At 37.2% G+C, this 26,741-nt stretch overlaps 1 protein-coding gene across 1 annotated transcript in view; it reads right to left on the bottom strand.

The window, feature by feature from the left end:
* Window positions 1-4,584: 4,584 nt before the first annotated feature.
* Window positions 4,585-26,741, bottom strand: part of ddb1 (damage-specific DNA binding protein 1) — a 45,162-nt gene continuing 23,005 nt past the window's right edge. Inside the window, exons 15-27 of the mRNA XM_014978562.2 lie at window positions 24,933-25,040; window positions 22,605-22,812; window positions 22,257-22,352; window positions 21,945-22,056; window positions 19,707-19,830; window positions 17,382-17,546; window positions 16,737-16,831; window positions 13,334-13,504; window positions 11,765-11,874; window positions 10,917-11,086; window positions 7,842-7,944; window positions 7,261-7,384; window positions 4,585-5,174 (exon numbers count right to left, since the gene is read on the bottom strand). Of these exons, the coding sequence (XP_014834048.2) occupies window positions 5,091-5,174; window positions 7,261-7,384; window positions 7,842-7,944; window positions 10,917-11,086; window positions 11,765-11,874; window positions 13,334-13,504; window positions 16,737-16,831; window positions 17,382-17,546; window positions 19,707-19,830; window positions 21,945-22,056; window positions 22,257-22,352; window positions 22,605-22,812; window positions 24,933-25,040 (1,670 nt within the window). The 3' untranslated portion in view covers window positions 4,585-5,090. The remainder of the gene's footprint in view (window positions 5,175-7,260; window positions 7,385-7,841; window positions 7,945-10,916; window positions 11,087-11,764; window positions 11,875-13,333; window positions 13,505-16,736; window positions 16,832-17,381; window positions 17,547-19,706; window positions 19,831-21,944; window positions 22,057-22,256; window positions 22,353-22,604; window positions 22,813-24,932; window positions 25,041-26,741) is intronic.

The following is a 26,741-nucleotide window of genomic DNA, read 5'->3' on the forward strand; positions in this document are numbered from 1 at the left end:
ACGGGACTGCACCGAAGGAAACGTCAGTCCGGTCCTCTAGCTGTAGCGGCGTTCCTGACTGTCAGGATCGAAGCTCAAGTTGGCTTCCGATTGTAGCTTCTGATTTGGGAAATGGCTAAAGGGAGATTATAACGGAGGCTCAGACGTATTTGCTGAACAGTTTCTGTTCAGATTTGTTTTAACAGTACACTTGCTGAACTACGGCTGTTCGTAACCAAGCAACCGAAATCAACAGAAGGCTCGATAGTGGCAAAAGACAAAACTAGATCCTGTTAAGCATTCTTCAAAATAAAAGACTTCCTCTCTCCAAAATAAATCATAAATCAGCAAAAGCTGAATGGCCTCCTTTAAGCGTCCTGAGAAACAATCACCTAATGATCGTGATTCATAAATCTCTACTCGGCTTGGCTCCAGCATCCTTAAACTTTCTTTTACATAGGTCTGTTAATTCCCATTCTTTACGTTTTAACAATATTTTTCTTTTACATGTTTCACTTTTCTGAACTGAAAAAGGGAAGCAGGCTTTTAGTGTGATGGCTCCTACAGCCTGGAAACAGCTCCAGTCTGAAATAAAGATGTCAAAGCTGGTTTCACTGGACTTATTTCGAGCGATTCTTAAAAACAGACGAGATTCTATTAAACAGTGTCACTGTTTTTAAATTCTTTTCTACTGTTTTACACTTCTGCATATGCATTAATTAATTTTATTTTGTAACCAGGTTGCTGTGTGTTGCAGACTTCTACCCAGGTCCCTCTTGAAAATAAGATAAGATGTGTATCTCAACGGGGTTTACCTGATAAAATAAAATAAAAAAATAAAATAATAATATTTGTCAAATATTGGTCAACAATTTTTAATATTTGTCGACAAACAAGGAGCAAAGAAGAGACACCTCTCCTTTACCATATAGGTGACTTAAAATAATGTTTTCTAATGGAGACAAAGAGGGTAGATAAAGATTATTGTGTTGCTTTGATAAAATAAAACTCTGAACTTGAACGTAGTTATAGAAATATTTTGTAGGAATATCATGTTTGTTTTTAATTTCTTCAAGTTACATAAATACCTTCCCTGAAAAAAGATCAGACACTTTAGTTATATTCTTAGCAGTTTAAATCCTGCTCTACATGGATGAACATTACATCGGATAGTTGTTGCATTTCTCCCAAATAATCAAGTGTTTTTTGCCAGATCATCATTGTATTTTTCAGAAATGGGTATTTTGTTTGCTTAATTGACCTTTTCCTGCCTGATGAGTACATGTACAAGTCTATAGCAATAGAGATCCAGTGGGACACAATAGTAACCCATGCTGGGGGCTGTCTGGCAGTAAAGTAAAACATTGCTGCCCTGATCTGGGTTGAAATAACATAATAGGTTTGATAATTGTTAACACCCTCTGTCATATGGCTGATATAAGACAGACAGTTTCATTCTCGGGCGTTTACCATTTAAGTGAAGTTGGAAAAAGTTATATTTAGCTCCTTAAAGAAGAAGGGGAGTGAGGAAATTGAAACTGATTGGAAAACATATAAGAATTTTGGCAATATTGTAATTTTTATAATATTGATGTGACCAATTAAGGAGATGAGTAGCATCTTTAACTATTAAACTTTTATAGCTAACATACTTAGACACTTCTGATCTGGAATAGATTATTCATCTCTGATGCTACGTTGCATCACTATAAATCGGAATCTGAAAAGTTGTTGGCATTATTATCCCAGCTGATGGATCCTTGTAAGCCACACAAAAAGGCAGGTGCTCTAGGACAAAAAAGTGAAAGAAAACAGAAGGTTAAAATAATAACAAATATTGTAAATGTGATAGGAGTTTATTTCTAATGCATTCCAGATGCAAACATATTTTTAAATCTCTCATTGCTGAGGTTTCAATTCAGATAAAGATTTCACAAATCACAAACTAGGTTTGAAATATTCTGCCATTAGCGTAGATTAGAATAATCTACTCCAGATTTGAAGTGTCGATGTATGTTCGTTTTTAAAGCAGAACAAATGATTTCTTAACATTTATATGTTAAATATAATTTCCATGATTAGTTACTTATTTACAGTCATATGTCAAGTCATATGTTAAGTATAATTTACATGATTATTATTATTCACCGAATTTAACTTTATTGTACACAATTCCAAAAGGTGACGTGAAAAATAATTAAATTCAAAGCTTTCTGTATGATTTATTTTGGAGAGAGGAAGTCTTTTATTTTGAAGAATGCTTAACAGGATCTAGTTTTGTCTTTTGCCACTATCGAGCCTTCTGTTGATTTCGGTTGCTTGGTTACGAACAGCCGTTGCCGTTGTTCAGCAAGTGTACTGTTAAAACAAATCTGAACAGAAACTGTTCAGCAAATACGTCTGAGCCTCCGTTATAATCTCCCTTTAGCCATTTCCCAAATCATAAGCTACAATCGGAAGCCAACTTGAGCTTCGATCCAGTCAGGAACGCCGCTACAGCTAGAGGACCGGACTGACGTTTCCTTCGGTGCAGTCCCGTTCTGTTTAGGATCCTGCTCAGAGTACGCATGCTATTAATGGCTTTAACCACAGTGCAAAGCAGCATCCGTATCTCTACATGTTGTAGACCAAACATGAAAGGAAACCTGACCAATTCATGTTAGCCACTGTACTAGCCTAGCATAATACCGCCACTTCCTGGACCTAAAATTATCATGTTTTAACAAGATAAATATCACGTTTTAACGAGATAACTATCACGTTTTAACGAGATACGTATCACGTTTTAACGAGATAACTATCACGTTTTAACGACATACGTATCACGTTTTAACGAGATAACTATCACGTTTTAACGACATACGTATCACGTTTTAACGAGATAACTATCACGTTTTAACGACATACGTATCACGTTTTAACGACATACGTATCACGTTTTAACGAGATACGTATCACGTTTTAACGAGATAACTATCACGTTTTAACGAGATACGTATCACGTTTTAACGAGATAACTATCACGTTTTAACGACATACGTATCACGTTTTAACGAGATAACTATCACGTTTTAACGACATACGTATCACGTTTTAACGACATACGTATCACGTTTTAACGAGATAACTATCACGTTTTAACGACATACGTATCACGTTTTAACGACATACTATCACGTTTTAACGAGATACGTATCACGTTTTAACGACATACGTATCACGTTTTAACGAGATACTATCACGTTTTAACGAGATACGTATCACGTTATAACGTGATAGCGCTCGAAATTTTTTTTTCCTGCGTGATAGCAATGCGCTTCCGTAGGGAGCCGAAATAACTTTAGGAAAACTTTAAAAACACCCTGCAATTAAAGCTCATGTAAATGTGAGAACTAGAAATTATTTTTACAACTGGCAAGGAAGTTAAAGATTAGTTTTGTAATTTTGAAGCTACACTTTTTTTTTACCTGCTACAGTTCCAGTCATAGATTTGTTAAAGTCAGTATTGTTTCTTTTTTTAAGGATTTATTTGACATTGTGATTTACAGTCTGTCAAATTCAAACAAGGTCAAAGTCATGGAGAGGCTCAAAAATATAAATAAAATCAACACCACACGGTTATTTGACTGTCTTCTAGCAAGTTACAGTGAGACCTTTATGCTGTTACGATTTAGCAAAATGGATGAGGTTATCATTCCACAATGTTAATGTTTACCTCCTTTATCCACTCCAGCATGGATGAGAGTATGGGATTTGTTCATGTTAATTGTAAGTTTCAGTTACGTAGCTGATGATTTGAGGTGAAGTTGGAAGAACCTGGAGGTCATCAGTCTGTCCAACATACCAGAACATCAAAACAGGCTCAACAGCTTGAGCAGTGATTTTAGGTTTGAAAGCTTCACCCAGACTGTTGGCAACTTTCCTCATATTTTTAACAAACCACTCAATTTTTGTCTTGTAAATCATAAACGTTTCTTTAAATGACATTCTGGTTCTCAGTGTAGGCAGCTGCAAAATTCAGTCAAGTCTGAAGGTGTTGATTTTTGAGCAGATGCTTCCTCCTGGATCAGCCCGTGCTGATACTTGGGTTCATCAGATTTCCAATATTTATTTCAGTGAGCCCATGCACACATGAAAACCGGTTTTGGAACATGTGTGAGCGAGACTTCGATCCTATCGAAAACATCTAGAAATGCTTCAATGCTAAACCCAACAGTACTCAATCAGTTTAATCAATTCTTCTAAGAAAAGTGGTCAAATATTAAGCCTGAATCACACAAAAGGCTCACTGCTTTCATTTGGCTTCTTGATTGGACCTGCTAACTTTTACTTTAATCTTCATTAGCACAAAATTCAGGCCCATATATTTATATGTAAACCTTTGATTTGAACTGTATGATTGAAATCTTTATTTAGCTTATGATCACAAAATATTTGATTCTGTCCATAAGCAATATCATATTAATTTTATAGAAGACATCTCAATAACCTTAAATACAGTAAATAATTTTAGAAGTTAATTCAGAAGTGTCTGTTTGTGGTCCGACAAAACACAGCAAACAATGACGATTAATCTAGAGCAGATCAAAGGCCGAGACACAGAGCAATACTAAAGGAAGGTTTATTAGAATAAACAAAGAAAACATCACAAAGACAAAATAGCTATAAATCTATCAATTTCCTCATTTTATTTCTTATACAGTGTGTTTATTTCAGACTTCAATAGCAAACAGCCGATAATGTGAGGTGAAGAGGATTGAGAAACCTTTAACCTATCAGAAACTGCCACAATTATCTGGGAGCATGGGGATGTGTCGAGGAAAGTTTCAGGTTGTTCCTTTTTATAGCCACATCCCATCACACACACACACACACACACACACACACACGTTCAAACTCACTCAGACCAAGGTCGTCACTTTGGTCGGTAAGCATTTCACCTGAAGAGCCCCACACTCGTCACGTAGCACCCTTCAGGGTCTGAACAGCCGACGGCTCACCGAAAGGTCAAAACACACACACACACTGTTTATAATTATTTACACATCTGTAAAGCCCAAAGCGTTTCAGCTCCTGCTCCCTCCCAGCAGGGATCAGAATGGTGAAAGGAGCTAGTGGATCCTCGTCAGCTCCTCTACAATCTTAATCACCTCGTCCACTGTGGCTTCACGCTTCATGCCGCTGCCATCATCGATCTGAAAATGAAAGACAGCGAGCGGTGAGCCGAGACGAGTAGATGCACGAGCAGCAGCTGACTACGTCCACAAATATTTCACTTGAATGAAATGTTATTCTCCTTTCCATTGTTTTCAGAGCTTTATTTCCGATGTTTTGAAGTGCACACCAAAACGCTGGGAATCTTTTATCTTGTCCACAAAGACAACAGACTGCAGCTTTTTCCCCTCTGGTTTATTTTTTATTAATCGCACCAGAAGGTAAATGTAAAGACTTTTCCTCAGAGACAGAAACCATTTATAATTTAAGCACTGAACAATCTTGATGATAAAAAAAATAAATAAATAAAAGCTATTCAAAGTCTGCTCCATTTAAATGTAACCTCCTTATAGGTGTAAACTGATGTCAATCTGGATTTCTGTCTGTTAACTTCACCCTGAAAATAGAGATTTCACTCCAGATTTCACACAATTGAAGTTAAACTAAAGCATAAATATTTAAAATATGCATATATTCAGTTTCTCTGTGATGCAAATTAGTTATTGCAGCTGTGTTTAAAGCAATGTTCCACTTTAATTTTGTGGGAGGAAAAAACTAAAATTTTTTTGCTATTATCAGCTGTTCTTCACAAGAAAACTTATCAGATATTTTCAAGGCAAAATAATTTAAATGGATCCTTGAAGGTTCAAAAAGAGAGCAAAAATGGTGCTTCCACCATTTTACTGCTTCCACTGGATGTAAAAGAGAAAAGCAGAAGCCAAGTCCCACTAGTCAAATGAACAAGATTTACTGACCACCTCAATAAAAGCAGGAGCTATCAATTGTGTGGATGTTCCACAAAATTCAGCAGGAGGAAGCCCTGTCTTTCTCAAAAACAATATGCCTGCAGAAGCTTTCATAATAATAGTTAGAAATGGAGCCAGAACCATGATGATCATGGGCTTGTTACGTCATTCCATTATGTGGCAAAGCATCTGCTGACCACATGCCCAAATATTGTAAAATCCAACGTGAGGCTAAGTAGTAGCAACAGTTTGGGTAAATTAGGACATGAACCAGAACAATGTTTCAAACAGGGTGTTGCAGTGGCCCAGTCAAAGTCCAGACCCCCACCTGACTGACTGAAATGGGACATTAAGAGAACTGTCCAGACATTATAAAACTTCCAACTATTAAAACAAAATATTTCTCTTTTATCATTTCTGCTCTGATTTCTGATTCATACAAAACGTCTCCTTTATTTATCAACTTGTGTGTCAATTTAAAAAAGGTTTTGTTGCAACTCTTTATCTAAGAGATACATTTAAGAGTTATGTTTTTAAAAGCCAAGGTAACGCATCCACTGGCAACAATTTCAATTTTCTTCCCCCTTCAAGATAAGAGATGGAACCAGGAGATACAGAAGCTCCAGGGGAGCAGACTTCAAGAAAAGGAAATAAATGGCAATTCATTTCCTAAATCTAATCTTAATGGAGCTAAATTGTTTCTTATCTGTGGCTTTGGGTTTAGTAGTGTGTAAACAAAACAATTTGGTTTGTGAATGCCAGAGTCCAGACAGAAGAGTGTCCACTTCAGCATGTCACATATGAGGGAAGAATAGCTGAGGCCAAAATGACTGAAGCTCTTAACCACTAAAGTGAGACTCAACCTTCAAATCTTCCCCCAGACAGTTTAAGAGAAAAAAAACACACATACACAGAGACAGAAAAAAAAAGAAAAACATCCAAGCAAAAAAAAAAAAAAATCCTCTTTGTGGGTGATTGACTGTCAGTCAGTCAGCTTGACAGACAGATAAATAAATACCCTTAGGAGATAAATATCCCCTGATAAAAATGATATCGCTATAAACAGGAGACGGGAAGTTTGTCCCCAAGAAGCTTTTTAAACACTGAATACAATTTTATAGAACTGAGCTTGATTATTGCTGGAATGTTCTTAATGGGCTTTCCGTCAACCAAACGACCAAACAAACCAAAGAACATTTGAGAAGTAAAAAGCATTCAAATTTATACGTTTGTGATTAGTCTAGAAATGTTAAATGTAAATGTTAGAAACATGAGGTGAAGTGCAGGTGATTTGAACTGGAAGAGGAGAAACTGCGCCCACCAGCAGAGTGCTGACGACCTCCTGCATCTTTGCCCGATTGAGATCCAGGAAGCTTTCAATCAGGTCCCCGTCGATGAAGCCTGTGCCCTGCTCCGTCTTGCGCTCCGTGTGGAAAGACCTCCAGGTGTCACTCAGTTAAGGATAAATCATTACCACGGAGCCGATTCAGCCCGAGGTCGGCCCTTTGGGTGTGACCATGCAAACTTCACCTCAGGCAGATTTAATAAATATCCAGCAGATGACACCGTGTTCAATGCACCAGAAAGATGGTCATCATAGAGGCCCTCTTGAGCCATATTTTATAAACAAAGAGTGAACAGAGGGCCTTTGAGCATTAAATAAAATGATTAAATAAACCCACAGAGTAGCAGAGTCAAATTTCTCTAAGAAAAGGAAAGTCCCTTTCTTATGCAGCAGAATGGAAACTAATTATTTGAGCATTAAAAATATCAATTGCCTGTAAAGTCAGTTAAAAACATTATTGCTTTGTTGTTCATTTTCAGGGCCGTCACCAGAACAACCCCGGCCCGTCCAGGTCACAGATAGTTACTGTACACAGGAGTTCAGAACATGAAGGATATAAGCTGTGCTCGATCTTGCCCACGCTTTTGATGACCTTGGTGAGGCGGTTCTGTAGGTCAAGCAGGAGGCTGTACCAGCCCTCGGACAGAGACGTTACCAGACCTAAAAAAAAGCATACAGATTATCTTTTATGAAGGTGTGAAAGAGCTGAGGGGAAGAGAGAAATGTCATGTCTGCGTTCATTAATTTTAAAGCTGCAGTAGGTCACTTTTGTGAAAAATATTTTTTGTTTTTGTTTTTTTATAAATTTGTCAAAACGGTTACCATGTTGTGAGAGTATGAGACAAATAAACAGTGAAAAACCAAGCTCCTCTGACACCTCTGTGGTCCTACTGCCATCTGCAGAACAAAACCACTCCCTGTCAGAAATAACCAATCAGAGACAAGAGGAGGGTCTTAAAGCTGTCAATCATCCTCATGTACACACTGCTCACATCCCTTTTTCTCTGCTAGTGGTTATTTCTCCGCCATTAGCACAACTGCAGCACGGATACGAGTTTGATTGGCAGCACTAAGAATAGCCTTCTAAAATCAGGGCTATTAATTATAAACAACAGAAAAGTAATGTTAGGATACAATTTATTAAGAGCTTTAAACTGGTGATAATACTTTCAGATGTACATTAAGTGAAAAAATTGGAAACGAAACCTGGGGATCTGTTTGAGAAGACAAGAGATTTCCACACAACCCTCGTTCATTTGAGGCTTTGATGCTCCTGTAATTACGCTGGTATTAAACTGTCTAATGACACGCGAAGGAGGTTGGGGGGGGGGTAGCCCTGACAGCTGTTTATCTGTCAGCATCTCAGCGTTGCCTGGAAGTTCAACGCAGTTCAAGTGAGCAGAAATTTAATGTATCCACATTATTTGTTTGGCGTGTTTTTTTTTTGTTTTTTTTTTTTGGTCTGAACCTGTTAGTGACTAAATAAGACGATTTAAAAAGTCATCCTGTGTGCGGAAAAAAAAAACGACTGTAAACTGACTGCAAAAATTCAGAAAACAACATGACCCACCAAGTTATTGGAATTTTCTCTGTTGGTTTGAAGACATAAAAATACATTTATGATAGATTGTTTTTAAGATACGATCAAATAATTTGGCATGAGAATGAATTTCTGAGTCAACAAGCAATCTCTGGTTGTGATCATCTTTAGATTGCCATATCAGAGTTTATACAAAAAAAAATAGACTTTGTAAAGTTTGGATGCATATATTGGCTGTTATTCTCTTTTAGGGGAAATAATCCCATCGCCTTGCAGCTTTCTCTAAGAAACATATCATACATCACAGCATCTCGCAGAGCGATAAGACCAGCAGTGGCGTTTTATCTTCATTACACGCTGAAGCTCATTTTAGTTTGAGGGTTAGAGAGGGGAAGTTCTCACAGGGAAGGGCGACAGTGGTTTTCATTTCCTGTGAAACTTTCCTCTGAGACTTTTTAGAGAATCACAGGAGGTGCAGAGGTGAAATAATGTGCTGTGTTTTGGTGCTGTGGGAGTGCTGCTGTGTCCAAATGATGAGCACTCTCTGTTTTTCATCTCCCCGTCACCACTGCCAGGCTGGAAGTTACTGGTTTCAATCCAAGTAATGAGAGGTGTAAACGTGTCAACTGACAGTGATGAAAGTTTTACATCATTATTTGCTTGAAGGAAAAGGATTTGAGGGATCTTTGTGTATTCAATTAGTCTTGATACCTCTCTGCAACCTAAGGCAAGTTAATTCCAATTATTCACAAAGTATGTTAAGAGCTGGATTTTATTGTTAAATTCCAAGACCTAAACACTGGCTTCTGAAAGATTGTGAATAGGTTTTCTGCTGCCAGAAAATGAAAAATATCTGCCAGCAGAAGCAAATAAAAGTTCAGCGATGTTTGGGATTCATCCTGAGCAGCACGGGCAGAGTCTTAGGAAAGAAATAAAGCCGGGGAGTTTGCGGCTCTGCAAACTAAATCCTGCTCATATCCACTGAATCAAGACAGGAGTGAGCTGAAGTCTCAACAGTGAATGTCACAGCATAAAATCAATAGCTGCTTGTATGTGGAGGTTCCACTGGCAGAGGGAAAACAAAGAAATCAGGAATTTAAACATTTGTTTGGGAAATCTTTCATTCACCTGAACAATGCTGGGAGAAACAGCTAACCATGCACGTTCCCATGCACGGAAACAAAATGAGGAGCTGGAGTCGATACGGCTCAAATTTATGACCCGAGCTGGACCCAGAACCGAACGGGTCTTTGTGTATGGGAAAGTTATCATTACAATACAGAGAACATTTTTATGTCCTGCGCCACCAAATAAAAACCATCAGTCGTAAAGCACTGTCCTTTTCCTTATGATGAAAGTTCGTGAGCGGAATATGAACCCTTTTTAATATGTAGAAAACTTATATTTTATTACTTATGGATTCTTTGTAATGATCGAAAATAAACTAATCGATGTCATGACATGGTATAATGTGGTATGCAGTACTATACAGTACTAGAATACTATGGTATGCTTCATTATTTCACTTATATTTTTGGTCAATACAGTACTTTACTATGTAGTATAAATTACTATACTCTGCAACATTATACCACATTATGTTCAGCTGTACTGGCAATACTATACTGTACCATACTGCAACATACCACACTTCCCCTGCACATTTTAACTGTACTATATCATGTAGCACTATATTGTTTAATGGAACACTGCATTATGCTATGCTATACAGTTCTGGGATACATTTTATTTGTGCGATACTGTTACCTCTTCTATAAAATACTACATACACCTTTAGAAAATCTATGGCTTCACAGTACACTTTCTCTGCATTTGATTTGGACAATTCTTACTGAAAACTCTTCAGACCAAAACAAGAATGAGTCGCTGGATGCAAGCAGCCTAATGTCAGTGGTTGCATGCCCCTGATCTAGTGTAAAAATTGTGATTACAGCCAGGTAATCCTGAAATTAGATGCTTGCATAAACCATTAAACATGCTAACAGGGTGCTCTCAGCAAGGAAGAAAATGCTTGAATATTTTTGAAACATGCTAGAAAAATACAAAGGTTTGTTTGGATTAGGGCGCTTACCGATCATGCCGTTAACGGTGCCGAAGAGTACGGATCCCTGGGTGGGTGTGGAGCTCTCCCCCAGGTTCTGCAGCACCAGTGAGCCATGGCAAAAGACATTTACAAACTCGCCTAGGTGAAAGACCCCGACCTCCTGCAGATGCTGGCGCTCCTCGTCGGTGGTGGCCGCACTGAGTGTGGCAAGGACAAACGGAGAGAGAACAAACATGAAGACAAAATGATCTCAAGGTCATGACTGGGCCTTGTTGGGGGTCAAACCATCGATCAATCAAATGGAAAACAAGACGGGCAGAGACACGAGAAGTGTTGGAAAAGGTCAGCACATGATAGAGAGGTAATGGCTAAAAGTCTGAGAAACAGTGAAAAGAGCAACAGTAACAGAGACGTGCTGCACAAATAAAGGTCAAAAGCATCGAGAGGTCCACTCTGACATATTAGATGGATAATGAGTGAAGGCATGGATGTAACACAAGCTCCTTCAGACCTCATCTTTCTTCCTTTTCCTTAACACCAACATTCAGTAAAATTACAACAGAGGGGAAAAAAAAGCAAGAGACTGGCTAAAAGCTTGGCTGCAAGATGAATCATAATTTCCAGCACTAATGCAAGGACAATGCTGCAGTACCACAGTCATATCAATAATGTTGGTCTAAAAGCTATCATGGGACTGTGTGTGAAAGGAGCAGCATCCTAATGACAGCATCAGTCTGAGCGAGAAAGTATTGGGCAAAGACGATTTAGGAGCATTTCTGATCTGCAAGAGCAGCTATGGTGGAATATAATGATCATAAGAAAATGAGCATTGAGCTTCCCTATCTACACGCAGGGAGAGGCTTCGCCGTTCTCACCTATCTTTTTGGCAGACGAACAAGTTGAAGGCGTTCTCTGCTCCCAGGAAGTTGTCATCGTCTAGAATTTCCACGGCACTCATCCAGTTTGGATTAAAGTCACGAGCAATCTGTGGAAAATATATGAAAAAAGGCATAAACATGCAGGTTTGTCTTAAGAAATATACCTTTTAAGCAAAGATAAGCCAACGCTAACCGAGAGTAAACGCTCTCAACAAAACCCCTAATTGTTGCTGATTGTGTTAACTTTTATACTAGAATTTGGTTTTATGTCTATTAGGGCTGAAACAATTATTCTGATTAATTGTGCTGAATTGATTATTGAAATAAACGTCAACTAATTTAGAAATCGGTTAATTGACAACTGAATTATAAAGACTCAAAAAGGCAATTTTGTTGAAAGAACAAACTCAGAGCAGTAATTAAGCCAAAACTGTACAAAACATATTTGATTTTTTGTTTTTTTTGCATTTAGGATAAATGCACAAAACATGAGTAGAACATGTTTGTAAGCATGTTCTACTCAGAATGCATCGAGTGGCATAGTTTTAGCTTCAAATTATTTAGTGATAATAACAAAAACATCCTATTAAGCACCTTGTGTCCCTCCATATTTATCAATTATTCTAAAAAAAATAGTCAGCAGATTAGCCTTACACTGTACTGATACCAGGTCAAGCAGAAAGGGCTGAGCTGTTTTAGTAGTAGGTTTTTAGCTGCAGGTGTTTCCTTTGCTACAAATGATCAAGCATACACTAAAAGAAAGTTATGTTATTGCATTATATATTGCATTATAGGCAAAAAAAATGTTTATTGTCATATTTTAGCAAGGAAGTGAATAATATGTTTATTTGCATAATTTAATATTGCACAAAAAAGGATTAAGAAATTCTTTAAAAAATCTGCAGAATGTGCGATTAGTCGATTAATCGTCAGAATAACTGATAAATTAATCAATTACTAAAATCGTCAGTTGCAACCCTAATTTCCATTTCTATTTTTATATTCCAATTTTTTAGGAGAGTAAATCGATTAAATAAAAAATATAGCTGTGCAAAACTGCTGCGTTCTCTCTGCAAATTATAATGAACTCCTTTAATACTGAAGAGAGGAAATATGACACAATCAATAGATTCTGCTCTATAATTGTGCAGGGAGCCTGTGATGGACACACGGCATCTGAGGAGACAGAACGCTCTTTCATCGTTCTCCCTAATGAGTTTGTAATGTGTCCAGTTTGTTTGATTTGTACAAAAGCTCAACTGTAAACTGACAACTTTAGTTAGATTCTAATGATTTGTTTCCCAATTTTACAAGAAAGGTACTAAAGAGTCAATTGGCAATGTGGAATGAAAAAAAAAAAAAAAAAAAACTAATTAAAATGTTTTACTCATATAATTTGCACACCAAAAATTAGGAGTTAACAGGTAAGAAACTTAGCTCATACAAATAAAGCACTGTGGCTTGAAAGTGAAAACTGCTTTGTGAGTTTGTATCAAAGCAGCAACACGCAGTCTTCAATTTCCCCACCTTTTCCAAGTCTTCGAGCATTTTCTCCTCACATCTCACCTCTTCAAAGTTGCCCTCCATGGGTTTGTACGCCAGCAGCAGGACAGACCTCATCAGGTCTCCCACCAGGATGAAATCCCCTTTGGTCTTCAGGTAGAGCGCCATGATGTTGTTGTAGTGGTTGCACTCGGTCCTCAGCTCCTTCTCAGCCGTCCACTCGTACAGACGGACCTGAAAAAGAAAGGCGGCTCTCATTTTAATCATTATTGTAGTAATTATTCTTGTAGGATATTATTAATTTTATATATACATTTCAGTTTCACACTAATTAATGTGTTTGAATCTGAGGTTAATGTCTGCTTTATAAATTAACTTTTACCAGTTAATGAACATGTCATGCTGTGGCAGAAATTGGTGGGAGACCCAGGGGTGTGTCTCAACTAAGTGCTTTCACTGGATTACTGTTCATTTTACAAACACCAACTGCGATTTTCATATTAAATGCAAGTCTTAATAAATTAGATCAAGCAAAAGGTAACATCATAACTGTGTCCATCGTATATGTCTATTGTGAAAAGCACCATGTTTCCTTAAAAAGTTCATAGCCAATAATTGTATAAATTGAAAAATACATTTTTTGAACTAGGAATGTCAAATATTACATTTATCATTCACTGGTGTAAAAATACACTAAGATTAAGTTACTATATTGGCAATAAAAAAAAATGCTTTAATTAAATTTGCAAATACAAACAACTGATCCTTTAGATATTTTCTTTTGCCGTTTTATTTGCTGTTAGTTTTATTACAGCACAAATAAATGCTGTGCTTGAATATTAAAATGTCCCTCAAGGCAAAGCGTTGTGTATAGCAATGCGTAAGTTGTGATGTAGGAGCCAATTAGATACTGGTTAAGTGTAATTTGAGAGGAATCCATGATTGAGAGGCTCAGACTATGTGCAGTGAGCCAAAAAGAGATGAAATACCAAACAAATAAAAACACCATAAATATTAAACAATAAGGATAATAAAGTCTTAAACCATTAGTGCTCATCCACATATGAAACACAGAAGGACAAAAAAATTAAATATAAGCGAAGTGTAATCTATATTTTTTGGAGAATAGAATGAAAAAGTCATTGGATAAATTAACCAGGCTTCAATTAAAGCCCAATATTCTGTCATTTTTTATAAACTCGTCATTTTTAACAGTATTCTTTGATTGTCTTCTAATCTCCGAAACCAAAATTGAAACATTTACTTCTCCAACCTCATTACATAATTATAATTTTTTTTATTTTTGGTAGGTCTTTCTTGTGTTGTAAACATCTGGGAGGAGATTCAAGTGGCTGACTGAAACATTGAAGTTTTTTTTTTTGTTTTTTTTTTCAGACAATTAAAATTAAGACACATGAGAATTCATGAGTGTTTGTGCTTAAGCCTCAAAACTCTCAAACCTTTTAAGCAACTTATTTGTTCTTCCATGATCCGTTTATGTTCTGTGTTTCAAATTCAATAGTCAGCAAACTGAAATACAAAACTGTGGAGACCAGAATCCACTTATTTATTTCTCTTTAAGTGGACAATAGTAGTGTATTTATGGACAGCTAATTCAGTAAAACAGTTTCTTACAGCAAAGGCAGAGTAGGATAGAAAAGCAATCGGAAGTGAGAGACTTTGAGCTCCAGAAATCTGAAATCCATGACAATTGTATTCTTGATATCTCCAGATAAAGCTCCCTTTCATGTTTTTAATCCCTTTAATCTATCTGTAGCTGATCGTGATGAGCGTGGTATTATGGGGCAGCAGGGGAAGACTATTTGTTTCACACTATGTCAGGTGATTTCACTCCAATACGCATGGGATGGATTTATTTAGACATGGCAAAATGTAATTAATAGAACAGTGCTTTTCTGCTTTGAGAGATCATGTGGCTCTTAAAATAAATCTAGGAGAAAAGAAACAGGTCACCTGGAGCTGAACCCACAAAAGCACAGCAGAAGGAACACAGCAAATAGTTTGTTGATGCAACTTGTTTTTTTCTTCTTTATCTTAATTAGGTCAAAAATAATAGGATGTAAAATGTTAAGCATTAATCTCTACAACAGGTCAATGAACATATAAGACAACTTAGGTGGAGGTTTGCAGAACCAAATGGTCCACTCTGGAGCTCCAGAATGAGCTAAAATTAGACAAAAGATTTAAGAGAAACTTTAAAAGAACATAATATTTACAACTTTTCATTTTCAATTGTGTTCAGGCTCAAAGCTGACAGTAGTTTGTTTTATTTCTATTAAGATAACAGTGAGAAATGTGAATGAACAAAGGCAAAGAACTCAGACGATAATCATTGAAAAGTGATATTTGCTTTTGGAAACAACTTCAGGCATCAACTTATGTGCTGTCAAGACACTGTGGCAGTAACATTCCCAGCTCCAACTGCGTTCATAAAGTGAAGACTTGTATGGCGATTTATCTAGAGAGCAGGAAGATAAATGCTTTCTGAGCGCAGTAGCTGGGAAAGTAACAAATCAGGACACAACTGTTACATTTTGCTGTATTTCACTCTGGGTGGAAAATGATCAATTTTGGAGAAAAAAATTGTTAAATGAAAACACTAAAAATTCTTTAGATAAACAGCTGTAGCTGTCAAAACATTAACGTTCATATACAACCAGATCACAGCTGCAGTCAAACACTCTTAATCTGGCTAAGAGATGAGAAAACCCCCCCCCCAAAAACAATGAGATGCAGCTGAAGTAAAGTGGGTTTTGATTTAAAGCAATTTCTGGCATTTTGTAATGAAATGTAAGGCACAGCCTTGATAAATGTTTTGTTCACCTCTCTGCATACTTGATATTCCTGACAAAAGTATTCATGGAATCCAATTTCTGTGTGACCATTAAGTGACCGCAGATGCATTTGACATTTTCCTTTTAAAGAAAAGTCTTCTTTAATTAAGACATGAACCTCATCCTAGATCTAAAAATAGTCCAAAGGACTCTGCAGACCCAGATGACAAGCCATCATACAAAGATGGTTCTAATTTTTATCTTTGTAAGTGAAGCCTTAAAGCAGGTAACTTACTCACCTGCCATAGAAAACATCAGACATGCTGATTGTAATTTACAGAATGTTTTATGGCTATAAAATACACTGCTCAAAAAAAATAAAGGGAACACTCAAATAACACATCCTAGATCTGAATGAATGAAATATTCTCATTGAATACTTTGTTCTGTACAAAGTTGATGTGCTGACAACAAAATCACACAAAAATCATCAATGGAAATCAAATTTATTAACCAATGGAGGCCTGGATTTGGAGCCACACACAAAACTAAAGTGAAATGTTCCCTTTATTTTTTTGAGCAGTACATTATACTTCCCTTTAAAATATTTTCAAATTCTATTTTAGACGTTAAAACAATATGTGGAGGAAAAAACTTTAGCCATCACTTACTGTGCTATTTATGCTGGCCAGTAGTTTTCCATTGAACTCCACCATAGAATAGACGGCTCCTTTCACTTCTTTCTCAGCCACGGTTTGCAGCTTCCCTGCAGGAAAGATCAGTCAGTCAGTGTTCATTCAGTGAGCTTTCAAAGTGCCACACATGCAACGCTGAGTTAAATTAGCGCCTACAAGGTCCTAGAGAGAACAACTGGGAAAGAGATGTGAGAAAAATCTGAAATTGAGACAGCGCTGCATTCAGATTATAAGTATAAAAATCAAGCGCTGGACTAGGATAAACGACATAAAGCAACGCATTTTGTCAGGAACAGAGTGTGAGAGAAAAAAACACCAAAAAAACAAAACAAAACAAAAAAAATAAACAGTGCTGGTGAGAGGGGGGAATGTTTGAGAGGAAGTGATAAGAAAATGATTGAGTGAGAAGGGAAACAGGAGCCCAATAGGACACAGTGTTCTTGCCTAAAATACAATATAGAGTGCGGGGAGGAGAAAATGAAACGGGATGAAGGATGGAGAGAACAAAGCAGGCTGATCTGGGTGAGAGGACAAACATGAAAAGATGAGAAGAATCAAAGAGCGCAGTTGGGCTAGTTTGCTGAAACCGTAGAAAAAGCTAAGGGAAGCTCGGGTACTGACCGTCGGTATAATGGAAGACAATGATTCGACCCTGCTTGGGCTCGGGCTCCTCTGGGTAAACCATGGCCGTGCCGACGATGAAGTAAACAGATGGGTCTTTTCCCAGGCGACATGACACAATGCTGAGAGAATACTCGCTGGGGAGGAACTGATGGGCATGAAGGACTGGCACAAACACAAAACAGGGCAGAGTGTGAGAACAGGTTGAAACTCCTTTATGAAGCTACTTAGAAAGACTAATATTGTGTCATGAATTACCCATGTTAAATGTGGTGACATCACTAAAAATAAAAAAAGGCGTTTTCTGGATTATTGTGACACATTCGTGTTTTCATACTAATAGAAACGTGACCTCAGCCAAACCGAAGGACCACCTGCACTTCTGACTCCACCAAACAAACACGAAACAAGCAAAACATGAGTGGTCCTTGGTTACAGGTCACTGCACAGGAGCCATGAATAAAAACTGCTAAACTACCTCATTAAATAGTGGAAAGCCTCCATTTTAAAAAAGAAAAAACAGATTTTATTTAATGTTAAGTGAATTAATACTATGAACTGAGCTGTAAAATTAAAGGTGCAGTGTAAAGTTAAGTACTTGTACCTGAGGCTTTCCAAGATTTAATTTCTGGAAAATGTGGATTTTTTTCCACCGATGCCCTCATTGGGTTTCTATAGGTTCACACTGTGTCACCATGTTTTCAGTCATTTATCATTTTTTAAGAAGGGAAAGCAAGAAAAAAAAAAAGCTTGGAATTGGAAATCAGATGTGGTATGTCAGAGTTTTTATTTTGAAGTAGTATCACCCCGTCCTACCAATAACCCTTGAAGGTTTTTTTTTTTAATCACATTAGAATCACAACTCGAAATGTATTTTATTGGCATTTATGTAACACGCCAACAACGTGCACAATTGGGAGGTTAAGCAAAATAATGGTGACATACTTTTCAAAAGTTAAAACTACACACCAGTGACTTTCAAAGGCATTTGGCTACTGTGTGTTTATTTAGGGGTATCAGAGTAACAGAGATTCATAAACACACACCATACAGATTTATATTTGGAAAATAAGTTGAATATCACATAATTTTGCACCAAACTTAAACTTATGAACTACTTTGTGTTGTTCAATCACATAAAACCACTAAAAAATATATTAATGTTTGTGATTATGATGTAACAAAATGTGAAAATGTTAAGAGGCTATCAATTTGGTGTCCAACACAACAAGATGTCAAAGTGCCCTTGAAACCATCAATTAATGCTCTTCAATTGGTCAGTAACACAAAATATATTCAATTATAGACTACAATAAAGGTCAAAACAAACAAAATGATGAAAAAGAAGGATTTCTGTTTATTTGTTAACCGTAAGCTGTCAATGTTCATTTATTATCCCAAAAAAAAAAAAGAATCCTGTAGCGCACCTAATTTTATCTTCTTATATGGTCAGGCTACCCTCTTTATGTGATGAGTTTATCTACAAAGTGCCATGAAGAAATGACTCCAGGAGAAGGAAAATCACTTCAGAGCTTCTTATTTAACTAAATCCATATTGAGGATCCCAGAAGGGATGTGCCTCATAGTTTCTGTCAGAGAAGATTTGGTGTCGGGTGCATTGATTTACTTATTATGCAAAGACAAATGCATCTTCGTTTATCAATATTTTCTCTGAGATATTATTTATCAATCTCTCCTTCACTTCTCTCCACCTGATAGGCTTTTTAATAGCTTCATAGCTTCTTTCTAATGAAGATCGGCCAATAACACGCCGAAGTAACTGATATACGAAGGGGCTCAAGAATCAAAATCTATGTCCTCTGCATCCGAATGCATCTCACATCAACAGTGTAGTCAGCTGCAGATACATTGTGCTGAAACAGTCTCTTATTTACATATTGTTAACAGGTGACATACACTAATTTATGAGGGTAGAGCAGCAACCGGCCTTTTAAAAAGAAGTCTTGGTGCAGAAATAAAATCTGCAATGCAAAACAGAAAGGAGCAGGAAGCAGTCACCTCCACTTGGCTTCCCTATAAAACGTGTTCATCATTAATTTAGAAACTGCATACAGATATATGCATACTTTTAATTCCTGGTATTAAAGACTGAATAGAGAATCAACACCAAACTGCAGTAAGTGGTAAAAATAACCTAAGCCTTTTAAATGTAAGAGATTAAATAAGGAAAATTTAGTTGATTAAAACGGCATAGTCCTTATGAGATCAACTATTCCACCAAGCTGAGAGCATTTAGCCACCAGAGGCTTCGCATGGATGCAGCAGCTCAGAGTTCAAATGGAAATGCAGCCTCGGCTGTCTCACCTTCAAAGGTGTGTTGATCCACGACGAGCAGACTGTGAACCTCCACCTCCTCACCAAAGGAGGTCTCATGTGGAGAAGTGCTGCTGGGGAAGAGCTTGCTGGAGCTCACGCTGCTGGAGAGCGCCTGTAGACGTATGAGACAGGATGCAGAGAGAGAAGTGAGGGCAAAGACAAATGTGGTACATGACAAAAAAAAAAAAAAAAGCACAATACACAATGTGTCTGCGTGGGAAGCGCCAACGGCACAGTCGGCACCATCTGCAGCAGCAGATGTGCAGCATCGAAAATCAGGTAAACATCATTCTGGTCATCAGATGTGAGAGGCTCGGTGGCAGTAAACACAAACACACAAACAAATGAAAGTACACACCTGTCCCCTTTGGAGAATCTATAGAAATGAGCAGGACAGGTAGCACATGTGCACGGCTGAGAGGACGTTTTAATTAACTCTCCAGCTGATCTGATTGCTTCGAAATGCTGGCAAATAATTTTTTAAATGAAAATATTTAAAGTTGACTTAATTAGGGAAAAATGATTTCATAGATGGCTCTGTCCGTATCGCGCTACGTTCTTACTAAAGAATGGTTTTGAGGTACATCTGGCACAAAAACAGCAATTCTGTTTCTCACATAAGGAAGATTTAGACAGACTGCTTCAGGGTTGTTTTTTTTCCCAGCTGCCAAGGCATATTTGGCATGTCATTTAGAAGGAAGATTTATATACTAAACCATATGCACATATTTTTCAACTTAATTATAAAAAAAAAATCAAGTCTGTTCCAAATAAAAATAGGAAATTATGCTTAATTAACGGGAATAAACCAATGAGCTAAAATATTAAGGGTATTTTCAGGAGGAATCAAGAACATTATTTAGCATACACAAAACAGTAAATTTATTTTCATAAATCATTCTCACAACAAACTGTGAACTTCGGCCTATTTTAATTTACCTGGACGGCGCGCCGTCTCTGGGACAAACTAGTCATAAAAAAATAAGTATAAAAAAAAAACACACAATTTGACTTGACTCTCCTTAATGATGTTAAATATCATTTTTAAGGGTTCTTTGGCAGGCACTGAGGCTGCTATGTGATAATTATGAACATGACCTTCATTATGGAGTGTTTACCAAATAATATTCTGATAGTGCTGTAATTCAGAACTAACAACATGGGCTTCAGACTGGGAACGTTGTCTCTTTTCCAGCCTGAACAACTGGTAGGATTATTGCTGCCATTACCTTTGTGTACTTCTGCTTTCTTCCTCACCATGGAAGGTATATTTCCAGCTGTGTTTGCTCCTGTCTCCATCTGAACTGAGCCACTAAAACTTTACTTCTTCTTCTTTCCAACAAAAAGAGTACAGCTGGGCCAACAATTCTCATCTTAGCTAAGGTTTTTTGAGGTTTTGATCTTTGAGTAATTTTTATTTCCCCACAGTAGAAAGTCGTGTCTTTATTCCGGGTGTAATTGTTGACAAAATTATTGCAGCAAATTATTCCTGACAGAAATCCTCATCTATGTTCATCAATAGCAAAGCTGTTACCGTATTATTATTTTTTACCTGTATAAAGTTCTATTTTTCCAGCGCTGCTCTGTTTAGCTCTGGCAATAATTTTGTGTACTCTGTTTTATTCTCCATATTTATTAATACCCGTTTTTTTAATTTATTTAACCTGTACAGCCAGAGGAGGTCCTTTGAGATAGAATCTCTGTTTAGAAGAAGTGGCCAAGAGGTAATAGAAAGTACTCCTGGGACACTGTTGTTGTGTTTAGCTGTGTAATTCAGCTAAACACAAGGTAGTCGCTTAAAAAGCAGTTATTGCTGCTATTAACTTCTTGTTTTTGTACGTCATCAAAAGTACTGTTTTGTTTTCCAGTCATGACAGACAGCAGACTGAACCTGGTGGAGGTTTTAATGTTTTTCTTATTTAAAGTAAGCTGTATCTCTTTATTGCCACGGTACGCTTGCTTAGAAAGAAGAATTTGATGACCTTTTCACCACATTGAAGTCTACGATCAACTTAATTTGACTGGATTGTAACACATTTAAATTAATTATGTGGAACTGGATTCAAACCTGACTAAATTATTAGATTTAATAGAATGGATCTGATTTGAACCAAACTGGATTCTGTTAAAAAATAAAAATGTGTCATGAGACGTAAAGTGCATTCGAGTTCTTAGTCAGCCTGGTTGCTTATATGAGACAGCAAAATGAGTCCTATGATGCAGTACCTGTGTGCTTGCACTAGGCCGTACAGCAGACGTGGTGCCGCTAACATCCTGGATCTCCACCCGGCTCGACAGAACCCCGAAACATTGTGAAACCTCTTGGTAACAGATCCGCCTGATAGTGAGATGGAGACGAGAAATTACCATAAATATAAGCTAAAGTAAAATAGACAATAAGTTGAGCAGCTTTTGCCATTAACAAGGCTGAAAAAAATACAGCTACTACAAATGAGAACATATTTTGTGATAAAAGCTGTGAAGCATTTATATTGAGGTTTTTTTTCCCCCAACTTATTGTTTGAATAGACGACTGACCTGGGAGACTCGTAGAGGGGAACTGTGCGAATATGGAGTTTTTGAATTTCATCAATGGTGCCGATGGTCAGTGTGCTGTTGTTGGCCAAAGCCAGACTAAAGAAATCACAAAAAGAGAAACACCAAAAAATTAGTAATTTACAGAGGAAAAAAAGAAAGAAAGCAAAAAAAAAAAAAAAAAAGAGAGAGAATAACAGTTGCCTGTCCTACAAATCCAAACAGACAGACTGTATAGGTCAATGCAGTCTGCGGGAAACGTATGCAGAAAGCTGCGTATGCTAAAACAAAGTGTTCATATACATCACATCAGAGAAAGCACTGTTGTAGCGAAAAAGTTTCCCTGCTGACCTGTCTGGGTAGCCCTCAGAGTTGAGTGGGCACATGTAATTGACTTCCTTCAGATTGACGTTGGAAAACACCAGCTTGTGGTTGGACGAGTAGATAACAGTGGGCCGGTCGGAGCAGGCGAAGACGTTTGAGGTGGACAGCGATCTGAAGGTCCGCAGCACGGTGGGCTGCGTGCCAAGAGTGACCTTCTTACGCTCGCTGAGGGCTCCTGGGAAAACACAATGAGGTCAAGGCGTATATTTAACTCCAGGTGGAAAGGTGGCTGTTGTAGTTGTTGTTAAGGTCGGAGGAGCAATTTGCAGTAATGTTTGTCCTTGTGTGCTCAGCGAGCCCTGAGCTTTGTTTAGAGCCACTTGCCTTTACTAGTTTTATCTCGTTTTTAATTCATGTGCAGTAAAGGCATATATAGCATACTCAGCATAGGGCCTGGCTCTGTCTTTTGATGTTCTGGCCTTCTCTCCCCTCTAACTAACATACTACGTCTGTGATCCTGTGATCTGAGCAAACCAAAGTTAATGAGTACATTTATATGCACACTCATACCGCAGTTTCTGCCTTGGTTTTATTCAATTTAGAGCAAGAAGTTTACAGGAGAAGTGATCTGATTATTTTTAAATCCCTGTGTACGTTCTTGCAGCATTACCCCAGCCCTGAGTTGGGGTTTGAACAGGAGCTTCTTACTGTCTGCAAACAATCGGAGGAAAAACGTCTATTTATTGTTTACTTGGCTGAAAGAAAAATCATCTGCAACTCTGATATTTGATTGATTGTCAACAACACTTACAAAGTTGCAGCACTTCTCTTTTGTCATGAGGCAGAATGGTATTTCAGACAGATGATATGACAATACAACGTCATCCTGTGCACTGCGGAAATTATGTTATAATCTGCAATGACAATAAGATGCAGCTCTAATGGACTACATTTTAACACTTGACTGCACTTTGAAATCTCATCACTTGTTAATGTCCTGAGGGGTAAATAAAGTTGGATGCAACTTATGTACCATTTAATGTGCAAATAATGAAACAAGAACACAGAATTAATCTGGTTTATCCTGAGAAGTTCATAACAGTTCTCATAATTAGAAAAAAAAAAAAGAGCAGCCAGTCGGGTGTATTCAAACAACTCAAAGTTAATTTACAGCTGGTGAAATCTGTGGCATAATGTCTTTTTGTTGACAATTGTCCAATTATATGCAGTCAAGTGGGTACTTTGACAGGACGAAACCGCTTTACTGGCATCTTTTGGCTTCCGATAGCCACAATAACAAAACTAGCAGAGTGCAACAAGTCTTTCTGAACAGTCATGAAAACAAACACTAAGGTCGAAACTAAATGTTTTAAACTGTGACTTTCATGAAGAATTTAAGAAGCACGCTTTCTAAAAACCTCCACACTGAGAGAGTCGTGTCCTCCAGCTGCTAAGCAACAAATATGATGCAGTTAGGGAATGTCTGCAGAATTGGCTCGAGGATTTAAGCCTGAACACAAAAATGGACTAAAACTGGCCTTGAATGCTATGAATTCTTAATAATGCTACTCCTCTGTTACTGGTTGTGTAAAATATAAAATGTTCTTCTAACACATTTCCTGTAAAACCTACAAAGATGATGCAGAGTGGAAACTGGAAAAAAAGAAAGTTAAAAATGTGAAAAATGAGTTTAGGTTTTCCTATTTGAACAGCTTCTCCTGCTGCACAACATTTATGAATTATTTACATTTATCAATGCCATGGACTTTATTCTCCACATTTTATCTAAATATTGAAAGTATTCCTGGTTTAATACTTTTGTATTAAACCTTTAGTGAATTTAGTGAGTTCATGCTGCCATTGACAGTGTCATATTTATTATTAATAAAACCTATCAATTATTCTGATGATTAATTGGATTAGACAACTGGCACATTCAGCAGACTTTTCATTTAACTATTTAAGCCTTTTTATACGTTACTTGAACTACATAAAACAATGGAAATTAACAATTATTGCCTTAGTTTGAGTCTGTCTACTCTAGTTAATGACTAGTTACTAAATTAGTTGACGATTATCTGAATGAAAACACTCCTGGCTCAGAGCTATAATTAATTATTTATAATCAAATATAGAGTTTTCATCTCAAACAGTGCATCGGGATGACGTCTGTTGGTAACCAGCTTGAAGATACTGAAGTTCTTGGATTTCTACAGCCTTTAGAGTTATTTTGTGATAAAAGCTTCACTGGTAGTCCTACAGTTCTGATTGAAATAATATTCCTACAAACAGATGGATCTAAAAATGCAACGTTCTCAGATGTAATGGGCAGAGCGTTTGTGTTGGTGAACCTACCAGTCTGTAGGTCAAGACCAAAGTAGAAGAGTGCTCCGTCTCCCAGGGCACACAGCAGGTAGTAGCTGCCTTCAAAGGTGGTCATTAGGATGGAGCGAGGGATGATCTCTGAGGACATAAACAAACCGCTCATTTAGTTTTCTTCTGCAGGGAATAGTTACATCATCACAGCGCTAAATGACTGCCAAACAGTCTTTGTGAGAGGAATTTTACAGGGTTTCTTCATAATTACATACTGGCAGGACAAACTTTCTTCTTTGACTCGAAGCCTTTTTACATCTGTGGAACTTTCTCTAAAAAGTAGCAGTTACATTTTTAACTTTGAAATTGATTTGATTTGATTTGATCATTCTAAAGAAATTGTGTGTTGCAGACCAGAAAACAATATCATTAAACAAGAAAAGAGGAAAAAAAAAAAATTCAACGGTAACAAAACCAGCAAAGAGTAAAGATGGGCAAAGTGTTTGAGAAACAGTTCTCGGCTTTCAGTAAAATAATAAAAAGGTCAACTTTCAAAGTGTTACATAAACTTTCTACTTCAAGTTTTCCAGTCCAAGTCCTGCAGACAGGCTACAGGATACCCTTTTTAAAGAGAGAGAAAAAATGCAGACAAGTTTTAAAGGCTTAAAGATTAAACAACTGCCAGTCAAATACAGATGGAGAAACTGCAGCAGCATCGAGGGAAAGCAGGAGAGCATTGCAACAGAAAGGTAGAATCCATACAGCATCCCTCCAGCACATTTTAAAACCCATTCTGTCCAGCTCCTGAAATTTTGAAACAAACTGAATGATAAACTAAAAACACAAGCATTTTGTTTTCTTTTTTTTTTAATTATCTCTAAAAATGAAGTTATTGAAAAAAAAAAAAAAATCCTTCTTAAGCAAGATAAAAACGGTTTGAATCCCAAATAGCTGCACGTCAGGCTGCAGTGTCTGTCCCAAGGTTTACTTTAACATTTATCTTTAAAATGAAGAGTATAAAGTCTGCCTCCCAAGATGCTGCCCACATCCTAAAAGGCAAATAAATCCTCACGAGCAGACAGAGCGTCTCCTCCCCGAGGCTGACAGAACAGCTCGCTCCTATAGAGCCACAGCCAAACTCATTCAACCTCACACAGCAAATAAGGTTCATTGGGAAAAGTCTAAATTATTCAAGATTTTTGAAATATACGTATTATAAAATAACTGTTAAGATAGTTCAATATTACAAGAATGTTTATCAAAACCAAACCCAAGACATCATTTGGCTGAATCCCAAAATTATTCATGAGAGCACATATCAGACGTGTTTCATGGGATTGAATTAAGAGTTTGTTATTCTTAAGTCACTCTGTAGCTGTGATCTGGCAGTTCCTTCTTCATGAAATATAAACAGAAGTAGGATCAGACCTTAGAAGTTGTAGGATTTCTCTTCGCAAAATACCAAAAGCTATTTCTCTCACATTTGCTTTTTTGGTTTGCCTTAGACTTCACCTGCACATTCACACCTCCCCAAATGAACAGAACTTTCTGGTTTCAGTTTCATTAAAAAGCAGACTAAGTTGGCCTGGTGTGAACACACTCTATGTCAAACAAAGATAAAGAAAAAAGGTAGTATGTATTATGTGTATGTAAAAACATCACATAATAATCACACAAATATGATATTGGTTTGTTTTACAAACCTTTAGGTGTTAGTTTCCATGTTGTTTACCCTTGGATCTCTGATTTTGCAGAACTAAGCACTAAACTCTGCAACATAATACACCCAGCTTCATTTGACAACATCTCCACCTGCCCTCATGTCAGACTGATTTCCCTTTTTCCAGT

Source organism: Poecilia mexicana, unplaced genomic scaffold (assembly GCF_051168715.1).
Source record: "Poecilia mexicana isolate PSO_F unplaced genomic scaffold, ASM5116871v1 scaffold_3, whole genome shotgun sequence".
NCBI lineage: Eukaryota > Metazoa > Chordata > Actinopteri > Cyprinodontiformes > Poeciliidae > Poecilia > Poecilia mexicana.